Here is a 12,311-nt window from a genome sequence, read left to right on the forward strand (position 1 = left end):
CGGGGCGGCCGCCGGAGGTATTTTAGGCTGCCGGAGAGGCGGACACGTGGCTCTCTCCCCCCTTCCCCTTGCAACCCCCTCTTCCTCCTTCCCTTCCTCACCGGAGACTGGCCCTGCCCAGCAACTGCTGACGCAGGCGGGGGGAGGGACGCCTTTTTCCCATTGGTGGAAGGTTCCCTAGCTGTTCGGTGTCTCCTGGGTGGTCCCATCCTTGACCTCTCTGCGCAGGTGAGTCGATGGATGCGGAGAGATGCACGTTTTTTTGCGGGATGGGGTGGTAGCTCTGGCTCCTGGCGGATCTGGGGAGCAGCCTTGGGAGCTGTGCCCCCCAGTTTGCAAGGCTGAGCCCCCCCCCCACCTCGCCGGGCCTTTCCCCGCCAGGATGCCCCTGCAGGGTCCCGCATGCAAAGTGGCTGCGATGTTTTGCCGTGGGAACTGCCCACGACGTCTTGGCTGGAAGGAGGCAGCCCCCTTCCTTCTCCTCCACCCCCACCCCAATTTGCATGTATGGCCTTGGCGTGATGCAGAAAGGGGGTGGGTAGGTGGGGGCAGTTTTGGGGTCCTGTGTATGCATCTTCATGTCCCTCTGTGAGGTCCCCCCCCAAGTTAAACTGACAGCGCCCCCATTCCTAGGAAGGAAATGGCTTCCTGGACCACCTTGGAGAGGAGCGTGGGATCTTCCTGCGTGGATTTCTGCATTGAGCAGGGGGTTGGACTTGATGGCCTTATAGGCCCCTTCCAAGTCTACTATTCTATAATTCCCACTTGTAGCATCAATGGAATCTGGGGGGAGGGATTTGGTGGGGCATTGGGAGGGGAGCCTCAAGAGGGTGCAATGGGAGGAGGGGATGCCAGGCAGGAAAGTGGGGAGTAGGTTGCAAATGCCCTGGCATTTATTTATGATTATTTATATTTTAGGGTCGCAACAAACTTTTGTGCAAGAGTTAGGCCCGTTGATAAATAAGCTGTGGCTTATTTAGGTCCGTTGATTTTAACGGGTCTACTCTGTGTAAAAGTTCGTTCAATGCAATCCCTTAATGTACTTATGTTTGTTTAAAGTATTTCTGTTCTGCCCTTCTACCCTGCAGTGGGGCAGTCAGGGTGGCTCACAATAAAATCGCAAAAACCTTAAAACAGATAAAAATACACAAAATACAATTAAGAAATATAGGGGAGTGGTATTAAAAGGTACCAAAGAGGTAAAAAACTCGACAGGGGAGGGAACTAAAATCAGCGACAGACTCTACCTTCAGTGTATTTTAGTGTCTGTGCAATAGCGTTTCATAGCTTGTAAACTGCTTAGAAGCCTATTTTGATAGTATATAAATGATTACTAATTAGTTTATTATTAACAGCTGTTTAGAAGGCCATTTTGAGATTATAAGAATGAATAATAATTTGTTAAGTGCTTAGAAGCATATTTTGACAAATCTAAATTAACAATGAGAAAGCTGGTATAGCTCAGTGGGGAGGAGAGCTTGGCTGGGAGTCCAGAGTCTGTGAGTTCAAATCCCCGCTCGTGTCTCCTGGGTGGCTAAAGATCACCCCACAGGGAGTGGCTCAGGGGTTACGTGCCCTGCCACCTGTGCAGCCGTGGGCAAGCTGCAGAGTCCCAAGGAGCCCAGTTGCCCCCCAGCTGGCAGTTGTGGACAAGGAAGGGGCTGGCTTGTGCAGCTGTGGCAAGCTGAGCAGGCCCTAACCAGCTGGGGAGAACTAGCCTCAGAGGGAGGCAATGGGAAACCCCCTCTGAATACCGCTTACCAGGAAAGCCCTATTCATACGGTAGCCATAAGTTGGGATCGACTTGAAGGCAGTCCATTTTCATTTCCAAATTAACAATAATAATTTCATATATTTTTATATCGCAATTTTTTGGAATACTACCTTACGAGGGAGCCTATTTTTTAAAAAAGGTAAAATCATGAAATGTCAGGTATTGTAATCAGTAGTACCAGAATATAACAAAATACTGAGAGGGGGAAAAGTGGATTTGAAAGTCCGTACTGTTGCAAACACTCTAATGCTTCGAGTGTCCCTCCTCTTTGTTTTGTCTCTCTCCAATTCTCTTTGCTTTTTACAGCACCTCCGCTCAAAGATGGAAAAGGAGAAATTGACTGGCCCTGCCATAGAAAGAGGACACCAGGCCATTGAAGTCGGGAGCTGTGCGGGGTTCTGGGAGGGAGCCGCGGAGGAGATCCTGGTTGCGGTTGATACCAGCTCAGATACACAGCGCCAGCGCTTCAGGGGTTTCCACTACCGTGAGCCCGAGGGCCCCCGAAAGTTTTGCAGCCGACTTCACGACCTTTGCCGTCGGTGGTTGAAGCCGGAAAGGCACACAAAAGCTCAGATGCTGGACCTGGTGATCCTGGAGCAGTTCCTGGCTGTCCTCCCTCCGGAGATGGAGAGCTGGGTCAGGGAGTGTGGAGCGGAGACCAGTTCCCAGGCGGTGGCCCTGGCGGAAGGTTTCCTCCTGAGCCAGGCCGAGGGGAAGAGGCAGGAAGAGGAGAAGCAGGTGAGAGAGAGAGAGAGAGTGTGTTTTCATCCTGGTATCTTAAAGAAAGCTGTTCTTCCCAAAAGCTAAGAATGTATGGAATGGTATTCTAAAATTCTTTGCCACTTGCCCTGTTCCCCCCCCCCCAATATCCCAGCAAGGGATGCCTCTTTGCACCATTTCCTTATTATGATATTTCACCTATTTATTTATTTATTACATTTATACCCCACCTTTCTTTTCATGATAGAAACCCCAGGCGGCTTACATCTGGTTCCCAGGCGGTCTCCTATCCAGGCACTGACCAGACCGGGCCCTGCTTAGCTTCAGCAGGGAGCTGGCCTCATGTGCCTTCAGACCATAGCCTGGGGCCATAGCCCTTATTCAGAAACCACAAGGCAGCCAACCAAGTTTATAATACTTAAGGTGAGTCTGTAAGGTGCCACAAGGGGACGGGCCGTAGCTCAATGGTAGAGCGTCGGTTTTGCATGCAGAAGATCCCAGTCAGTGCAGAGAATGCTAAACTAGATAGACCAGTAGTCTTGTTCAGTATGAAGCAGCTTCCCGTGTCCTTGTTGTTTTTCCTGGAAGAGTCGAACGTGCCTGCAAACTCTCTGGAAATCAGAATAAGCTAAAAATATAAATCTAGATAAAAAAAATCGGAGCAACCACAGCTTCCCAAGATGCAAAAACTAAAACCAACAGTCAGAAATTTGGACTCCTGCTGGGAGGAAGGGCGGGATATAAATCAAATAATAAATAAATAAATAAATGTAAACCTTGATGCATCCTCCAAAAGAATAAAAGATAATCTGAAATCAAACTGCCCGTCCTTGTCCCTGAAAGCCAATAAAGACGGACCATCCTTAGTGGGTGGGCTGTAGTTCAGTGGTAGAACTCCTGCCTTGCATCAAAAGGTCCCAGGTTCAATCCCCGGCATCTCCAGGTAGACCAGGAGTAGCCAACGTGGTGCCCTGCAGATGTTGCAGCTGTCATCATCTACTACCATTGGCCATGTTGGCTGGGGCTGATGGATGATGTTGTTAAAAACATCTGCAGCCGCCATGTTGGCTACGCTGCACTAGGTGGACCAGTATGCTGACTCAATATAAGGTGGAGAAGAAGAGATCTTCCTTGGAATTGGTGTTCTGTAATTGTGCCACTGTGAAGAAGGCCCTGCACTGGCACCTTTGACAGAGCAGTGTCCCAGAGGAAGATCCTGGAGTGCAGCCTGGTATCCCCCAGAAGGCTTTGCCCTGTGCTGAGTGGGCTGGGGGGCACTGGGATGGGGAAGGCTGTCGTTAACGTATGGATCAATTCATTGCGGACAGTGGCCCTTGATGTAAACCCTCTTCTGATCCCTCTCTGACCCTTGTCTGGCATGCTTAACTTCTCTTTCAGGCGGAGGAATTGGCAGTGGAAGCGGCTACTGATTTCCGCACGGCAGAGAACTCTCCGCCAGCCGTCTCCACCCAGTTGCCACCATCCAGATGGATCGTGCAAGAGGGCGACGGAGGCGCCATGTTACTGGGTAAGGATCATAAAGGGGCTCGTTTAGGAGCACAGGATGCTGCCCTATTCAGAGCCGGACCCGTAATCTAGTTGAGTGGCTCTGCCACTGTGCCACCACCCTTCCGACTTGGCCTCCTTCTCTTGACCTGTTTTTATATCGCCCTTGAGCCTAGGTTGGGGAGATGCTCGCTTGCTTCCACCTTTGGTGGGGAGATGGCAATTAGGATCGGTCTGCGTCTATGTTGGAGTTGCTTCTTAATATGTCTTTAAACCTTTCTTTTTTTAAAAAAATACATGTTTTTAACTTTTAAAAAAATGTTTTGAAAACTTTTTTTTAAAAAAGTTTTTAAAGATGTTTTGTTTGGGTTGTATTTTAAAGTCTGTTTTCATGATATTTTAAAGTGTTTTTAGTGCTTTTGTTTGCCGCCCTGGGCTTCTGCTGGGAGAAAGGGCGGAATATAAATCAAATAATAACCAAATAAATAAATAGGATAAAAAAGCTTTGGAAGATGACCCAAAACGGGTTGACTCCAATGTGGTGCTCCATCCAGAAATCAGCGCAAGGATTTCTGCTTGTACAATGGAACACTTGCCCCTGTCCTCCCCCTTTGCACCCCCTCAATATGTTCTAGGGGTTCCCCCTAACACTCTAGAGCAGATTTGGGGAGGATGCATGGTGCACATCAGGAGGGGGGGTGCAAGTCCCGTTGCACAAGCAGAAATCCTTGCACTGATGGGACGCACTCTTTGAATACCACCCATTGCTATTTATACTAGTTCTTGATCAGGCATTGACCTGAATAGATAACTCAATTTGTCATTACTTTTTAGTAGTTTCGTCTGTATTTTCATATTGTTATGTTGGCCTAAAGGTGCATTTTACGTTTCTGTGGTCTGTGGACCACGAGTGGTCCATGAGCTTCATTCGGGTGCTCAACGGCGTGTCTATGGAGGACAGTTACAGTTTGAATTCTATGGAATTCAGATTGTAATACAACAAAACACCTGGTTGGCCACTGTGAGAACAGGATGCTGGACTAGATGGGCCACTGGCCTGATCCAGCAGGCTCTTCTTATGTTCTTATGTTCTTAGAAGATATAAAAGAAAAAGAAAAAAAATAGAATTCAAAATCACACAGCATCTGGGACCGTGCATTACAATTGCTACGAGAGTGTCTTACCCCTTAGATGCCCAGTCGCTCACTGCGTTCTGCAGTTGAGGGCCTCCAGCAGATGACGATGATATAGGACAATTTGTTTTGGGGCTTCCCCTCCCAGCATAATTTGTGAGATGTCACAGGGTGTAGCTAGGATGGGTCTCTCTTGGAGGTCTAAACATATATCTTATCCCTTATATACCCAGTCAATCACCGTGCTCCTGCAGATACCACCTTATCAGGAGATGTGTTCCGCACAACATATGAAGCGGACCTTTAGTGTGGCGGCACCTACCCTGTGGAATTCCCTCCCCTTAAATATTAGACAGGCTCCACCTCTGTTATCTTTTCGGTGCCTATTGAAGACCTTCCTCTTTCAACAAGCCTTTTAAGTAGAGAACTTTTCCCAGTCTGCATCTGTACTGGAATTGCTTTTTAAGATGTTTTTAAAGACTGGGGTTGGACTTGATGGCCTTATAGGCCCCTTTCAACTCTACTGTTCTATGACTTTTAAAAAATGTTTTGTTTTATAGATGTTTTTAGTGTTTTATTGCGTGTTTGTCGCCCTGGGCTCCTTCTGAGAGGAAGGGTGGGATAGAAATTTAATAAATAAATAAATAAAACAGGCAGGGAAAAAATCATTAAGTGGTTCGCTAAGATCTTCAGCAATTTTCAAATGGCTGGGGGGTGGGAAAGAGTTTGGGAACCACTGATTTAGAAGCAATTAAAATCTTTTGTTCTTACCCAACTTAGTTCTTGGGTCCAGCCTTGTATGTTGAGGTCAGTGCAGAGCTTGGAAAAGTTACTTTTTTTGAACTTTGACTCCCATCAGCCCCAGCCAGCATGGCCATCGGATCGGGCTGATGGGAGCTGTAGTTCAAAAAAGTAACTTTTCCAAGCTCTGGGTCAATGTATTTTGTGTGTGTGTTGGACGTTTCAAACTTGGCCTCCTTCACAGAATTATAGAATAGTAGAGTTGGAAGGGGCCTACAAGGCCATCAAGTCCAACTCCCTGCTCAATGCAAATTAAAACATTTTTAATTAATCAGTGCAGGAATGCAAATTAAAGCATAAAATATTTATTAATGTTATCATTTATTAGTCACTCCCCCCCAATAACTCCAAGCGACTTACAAACATGCATATTGCCCTTGAGCCTGGGGTGAGCAGATTTTTTGGGGGGGAGGGGAAGCTTAATTAAGGCACTTTTAAGACATTCCAGGTCCAACCTCACATTGTAACCTAGAGCCAGTTGTACAAAAACTTTTAAGGTGGAGTTTGTTCAGAGGAGGGTGGCCAGGATGGTGAAAGTTCTGGAAACCAAGACACCCCCCCGCACGCAAAGTGTGTTAGAGTAATCCAGTTCTGAAGTTGCCAAATGCATGCCTCTCAATAGCTAACCTAAGAAAACAGGATTTAAACATCTCACCCCCTTTTCCTCCTCAGGAAGTGGAACAGGCCTGGCCATTTCTCCCGTGTTTGCTGTGAAGCCAGATCAGGTAATAAAAGCTGAATGGTGGGAGATTCAGGGCAGACCAAAGAAGGTACTTCGTTGCACAGTGCACAGTTTAGCTGTCGAATTCGCTCCCACAAGGAGTAGCGATGGCCACCAAAGGGAATTCGACAAATCCATGGAGGATAAGGCTGTCAGTGGCTACTTGCTACAGTGGCTATGTTCTGCCGCCACTGTTGGAGGCAGCTTGCTGGGGAGCACGAGCAGGGAGAGGTAGTGGCCAGCCAGCTGCCCCTGAGAGCAGGATGTTGGACTGAATGGGCCACTGGTCTGATCCAGTTGGGCTCTGCTTATGTTCTGATCAAAGCGGCTAGTTAGGAAGGCTTTGAAGGCCACTGATGAAGCATTGGCTGCTGCAGGAGAACTCTCAGCCACCCCACCTTTTGTGGGGTGTGTTTGTGGGGTGGGTGTGTTTGTGGGGTGGGTGTGTTTGTGGGGTGGGTGTGTTTGTGGGGTGGGTGTGTTTGTGGGGTGGGTGTGTTTGTGGGGTGTGTTTGTGGGGTGTGTGTGTGTGTGTGTGTGTATGTTTGGATTCTCACATTACCTGGTAAGAGAAACTTTCTCCTTCCACCAGGCTCTGGTGACCTTCGAGGAGGTGGCCGTGTACTTCACGGAGGAGGAGTGGGCTCTGTTGGATCCGGGCCAGAGGGCTCTGCACAGGGAAGTCACGGAGGAGAATTATGGGAATCTGGCCGCTCTTGGTGAGTCTCCCTCTTTGCCTGAGCTGATAGATGCTGAAGAGCAAAATTGTGATTGCTGTTGTTTGATCGCTTGGTAGTGGGCAAGAGATCCGTCTTAGCTTACCTGTGGCGGAAGTTAGGATGTTCCAAGGTGGTCTTTTTCTCGAGGGGGGGGCAGAGTCTTGGTTCCCCTGTGCTGGATCATGACCAAGAAGGATGCTGCTACTTCCTTTAAAAAAAAAAGTTTTTAATTGTTGTGATAACTTTTGCAATGCAATTTTCAAAGTCCAGCAAAGAGCTAGCTGACCAATTAGTGCCAGGTCTAAGCAGTCGCCCAACTTGCTGGATCTTAGGATAGTGTTTGGAAGCAAGCAACTATGCTTGGGAATGTTGCTTTGGAGCTCAGATATGTCCGGGATTTGGGTGTGGGCTGTGTGCATACACAACAGGCACTCCAGTAATGAGCTAAATGTCTCCCTGCTTTGTGAGTGCTGCTTTGGGCCTGGTTGGTGGAAGAAATGGGCTAGAGCAGAACCAGCCCACCCCCGTCGCCGAGCAAAAACCAAGGTGCTGGTTCTGGCAAATAAAGCCCTATCCAGCGTGGCACCAGGATTACTTGAAAGATCATCTCGCCCCTTATATATTCCCAGTCGACCACTGCGCTCTGCAGGTGAGGGCCTCTTTCAGATACCCATCTCACCAGGAGGTCTGTTCCACCCAATTGAGAGAGCAGACCTTCAGGGTGGGGGCACCTGCTCTTTGGAATTGCTTCCCCTTAAATACTAGACAGGTGCCATCTCTGTTTTTTGGGGGGCCTGCTGAAGAACCTTCCTCTTTCGGCAAGCCTTTTAATTGGAGACTGTTGTCCCAGTCTGTGTTTGCATTGGAATTGTCCTTAAGATTTATTTTATTGTTTATTATTGATTATTGATTATTTGATTTATATCATGCCCTTCCTCCCAGCAGGAGCCCATGTTTTATCAACTTGTTTTATCAACTTGCATGTGGGCTCCTCTGGGAGGAAGGGCAGGATGTGAACTTTAATAAAAAAAATAATGGGAGGAGAGGCTAATTTTTTCCTTTTAAAATGTAAATCTGCTTTGGGGTCCAGATGGTCAACGAACAGACCCAAAAATACACTTAGGACAGTGATGCTTTTTGCCTCCCTGGGCTCCTGCTGGGAAGAAGGGCGGGATATCAATCAATCAATCAATCAATCGATAGATAGTGTGTTAATGGAACTTCAGGAAGAGCCTTGCAGCAGGTGGATCTACTCCGGCATCCTCACAGTTTCCAACCTGGTGCCCATTATCAGAAGCCCGGAGCAGGACAGGCAGCTGGCAGTTTTTAGAGAGGATTAGACAGATTTATGGAGGATAAAGCTATCATCTACTAGCCACGATGGCTGCACTGTGCCTCCAGCAGGGAGATGGCTGTCGCACTGAGATCCTGCTTTTGGATCTCCATCAGTAGGTATCCAGTTTACCTCCTGACTGTAGGGTCTGAGATTATTGGTATTGGGGGAAGGTTCTTGTGATTTCCCTGTATTTTAATATCTGTAAATAAGGTAAGTGTGGGTTTATTAAGTGATGTATGGTAAGTGACTGAGGGAGAGGGGGGAGTACACGGGCTAGAATGCTGGAGAATGCTGTATGATGATTGGCTGAGCGTTTGAGTGGCTGAAGGTGTAAATGAGAGGATGACAGTCGGTTCAGGGTTCTGTTTTGTGGGGGAGTTGTTGACGGTTGGTTGTGGAGTGTGGATTGGAGTTGGTTGTGGGTTGGATTATATTTGGCTGGTATTTAGGCAGAATATATAAGACTGGAAACATAAAGAGTGACACTATATGAAACCATACGCTTGTTGAACATTCCTAAAGTAATCTTGTTATTTCCTGGTGTTATCAAAAAAACAAGTCTTATGAGGAAAAGTTAAAGCAGAGAGTAGGAATCAACGGACAGTTCTCCCAATGGAGGGCTGTAGAAAGTGGAGTCCCTCAAGGATCGGTATTGGGACCTGTACTTTTCAACTTGTTCATTAATGACCTAGAATTAGGAGTGAGCAGTGAAGTGGCCAAGTTTGCTGACGACACTAAATTGTTCAGGGTTGTTAAAACAAAAAGGGATTGCGAAGAGCTCCAAAAAGACCTCTCCAAACTGAGTGAATGGGCAGAAAAATGGCAAATGCAATTCAATATAAACAAGTGTAAAATTATGCATATTGGAGCAAAAAATCTTAATTTCACATATACGCTCATGGGGTCTGAACTGGCGGTGACCGACCAGGAGAGAGACCTCGGGGTTGTAGTGGACAGCACGATGAAAATGTCGACCCAGTGTGCGGCAGCTGTGAAAAAGGCAAATTCCATGCTAGCAATAATTAGGAAAGGTATTGAAAATAAAACAGCCGATATCATAATGCCGTTGTATAAATCTATGGTGCGGCCGCATTTGGAATACTGTGTACAGTTCTGGTCGCCTCATCTCAAAAAGGATATTATAGAGTTGGAAAAGGTTCAGAAGAGGGCAACCAGAATGATCAAGGGGATGGAGCGACTCCCTTACGAGGAAAGGTTGCAGCATTTGGGGCTTTTTAGTTTAGAGAAAAGGCGGGACAGAGGAGACATGATAGAAGTGTATAAAATTATGCATGGCCTTGAGAAAGTGGATAGACAAAAGTTCTGCTCCCTCTCTCATAATACTAGAACTCGTGGACATTCAAAGAAGCTGAATGTTGGAAGATTCAGGACAGACAAAAGGAAGTACTTCTTTACTCAGCGCATAGTTAAACTATGGAATTTGCTCCCACAAGATGCAGTAATGGCCACCAGCTTGGATGGCTTTAAAAGAAGATTAGACAAATTCATGGAGGACAGGGCTATCAATGGCTACTAGCCATGATGGCTGTGCTCTGCCACCCTAGTCAGAGGCAGCATGCTTCTGAAAACCAGTTGCCGGAAGCCTCAGGAGGGGAGAGTGTTCTTGCACTCAGGTCCTGCTTGCGGTCTTCCCCCAGGCACCTGGTTGGCCACTGTGAGAACAGGATGCTGGACTAGATGGGCCACTGGCCTGATCCAGCAGGCTCTTCTTATGTTCTTATATTCTTAAAGGAACTTGGCATGTTCAGTCTGGTGAAGAGAAGGCTGAGGGGTGACATGATTGCACTCTTTAAGTACCTGAAGGGCTGTCACATAAAGGAGGGTACAGATTTGTTCTCTGCTGCCCCAGAGGGTAGGACTAGGTCTAATGGTTTTAAGTTGCAGGAGCGTAGATTCAGATTGGACATTAGACGGAACTTCTTGACAGTGAGGGCAGTTCGGCAATGCCCTTCAGGTTGAGGGAAGTAATAGTCCCACTATATTCTGCATTAGTCAGGCCTCATCTGGAATACTGCGTTCAGTTCTGGGCACCTCATTTTAAGAAAGATATAGACAAGTTAGAGCGGGTTCAGATGAGGGCGACGAGGATGATAGCCGGTATCGAGAACAAGTCTTATGAGGAAAGGTTGAAGGAACTTGGCATGTTCAGTCTGGTGGAGAGAAGGCTGAGGGGTGACATGATTGCACTCTTTAAGTACCTGAAGGGCTGTCACATAGAGGAGGGTACAGATTTGTTCTCTGCTGCCCCAGAGGGTAGGACTAGGTCTAATGGTTTTAAGTTGCAGGAGCGTAGATTCAGATTGGACATTAGAAGGAACTTCTTGACAGTAAGGGCAGTTCGGCAATGGAACCAACTGCCTAGGGAGGTGGTGGGATCCCCTTCGCTGGATGTCTTCAAGCAGAGGCTGGACAGCTATCTGCGGGAGATGCTCTAGCTGTGGATTTCCTGCTGTGAGCAGGGGGTTGGACTCGATGGCCTACAAGGCCCCTTCCAACTCTATGATTCTATGAAATACTTTTATTGGTTTACCAAAAGCCTGATCCTTGGCTGGGGATATACAGACCAGAAGGGAGGGCAGGGTAAATACCAAGGCTGAAGGGAAACTATATCTAATGGTGGCAGCGGTGAAGGAAAAAATTGTAACATCGTCAAGTGTCCAGAGCAACCCAGGATTGTATGCTTTATAGACAAAGATACAGGGGGGTTGTGGACAGCAAGGGCACCCAGACACAAAGTAACAAGCCATAGGGAGACTAGGCGAAGTCTCTAGCAGTATTGTTTACAGGGAGTGGCTGGTGGTGCTGCCTAGCAGTGGGATCTTGTGAGGTCTGTGAAAGGGTGAGCTAAAGAAAAATAAAAACTACATTTCTCCCTGGTGGTAGCCACAGGTGGGAGTATCACAGGTGGTGCCAGTGGGAGGAACATTATAGTTCTCCTTTACGTACTTGGTTCCCAAGCCATTTAGGGCTTTATATGGTAGTAGTGCCTTGAATGCCCGGAAGTCAATGCAGTGCTTTCAGCACCAGACACATGGTCCCATCAGGCTGTTCCACTTGGTCTTGCAGTCATATTCTGCGCTAGCTGCAGCCTCCAGACTGCCTTAGGAGGGCAGCCCCCCCCATGGTGTATTACAGCAATCTAGACAAGATGCCACCAGACGACCAGTCTACCCTGATCCAGGAACAATAGCTGCCTAGTCAGCCAAAGCTAGGCATAGGCACTCGTAGCCACAGAAGCCCGCTTGAGACTCCAGTGACAAGTTAGAATGCAGGAGTACTCCCTGACTATAAATGTGTTCTTTCAGATGGAAGTGCAACCCTTCCCAGATCACGTTGCACACCTAATTTGCGACATGGGAAACATCCGCCCACACCACTTCTGTCTTACCAGGATTCAGCTTCAGTTTTAGTGGCCGCCATCCAGCCCATCACTGCCCCCAGGCACCTCTCCAACACCTTCATGGCTGCTCCTTATTCTGATGAATAACCTCCGAGTTAGATTACTGCAATGCGCTCTACGTGGGGCTGCCTTTGAAGACTGTTCAGAAACTGCAGCTTGTGGAAAATGCAGTGGCCAGAT

At 47.6% G+C, this 12,311-nt stretch overlaps 1 protein-coding gene across 1 annotated transcript in view; it reads left to right on the top strand.

The window, feature by feature from the left end:
* LOC133379087 (zinc finger protein 420-like) overlaps window positions 1-12,311 on the top strand; it is a 37,335-nt gene that overhangs the window by 17,302 nt on the left and 7,722 nt on the right. Inside the window, exons 4-8 of the mRNA XM_061613697.1 lie at window positions 107-228; window positions 2,081-2,512; window positions 3,893-4,022; window positions 6,607-6,659; window positions 7,248-7,374. Coding sequence (XP_061469681.1) covers window positions 107-228; window positions 2,081-2,512; window positions 3,893-4,022; window positions 6,607-6,659; window positions 7,248-7,374 — 864 coding nt within the window. The remainder of the gene's footprint in view (window positions 1-106; window positions 229-2,080; window positions 2,513-3,892; window positions 4,023-6,606; window positions 6,660-7,247; window positions 7,375-12,311) is intronic.

This window comes from Rhineura floridana, chromosome 3 (assembly GCF_030035675.1).
Source record: "Rhineura floridana isolate rRhiFlo1 chromosome 3, rRhiFlo1.hap2, whole genome shotgun sequence".
Classification (NCBI taxonomy): Eukaryota; Metazoa; Chordata; class Lepidosauria; order Squamata; family Rhineuridae; genus Rhineura; species Rhineura floridana.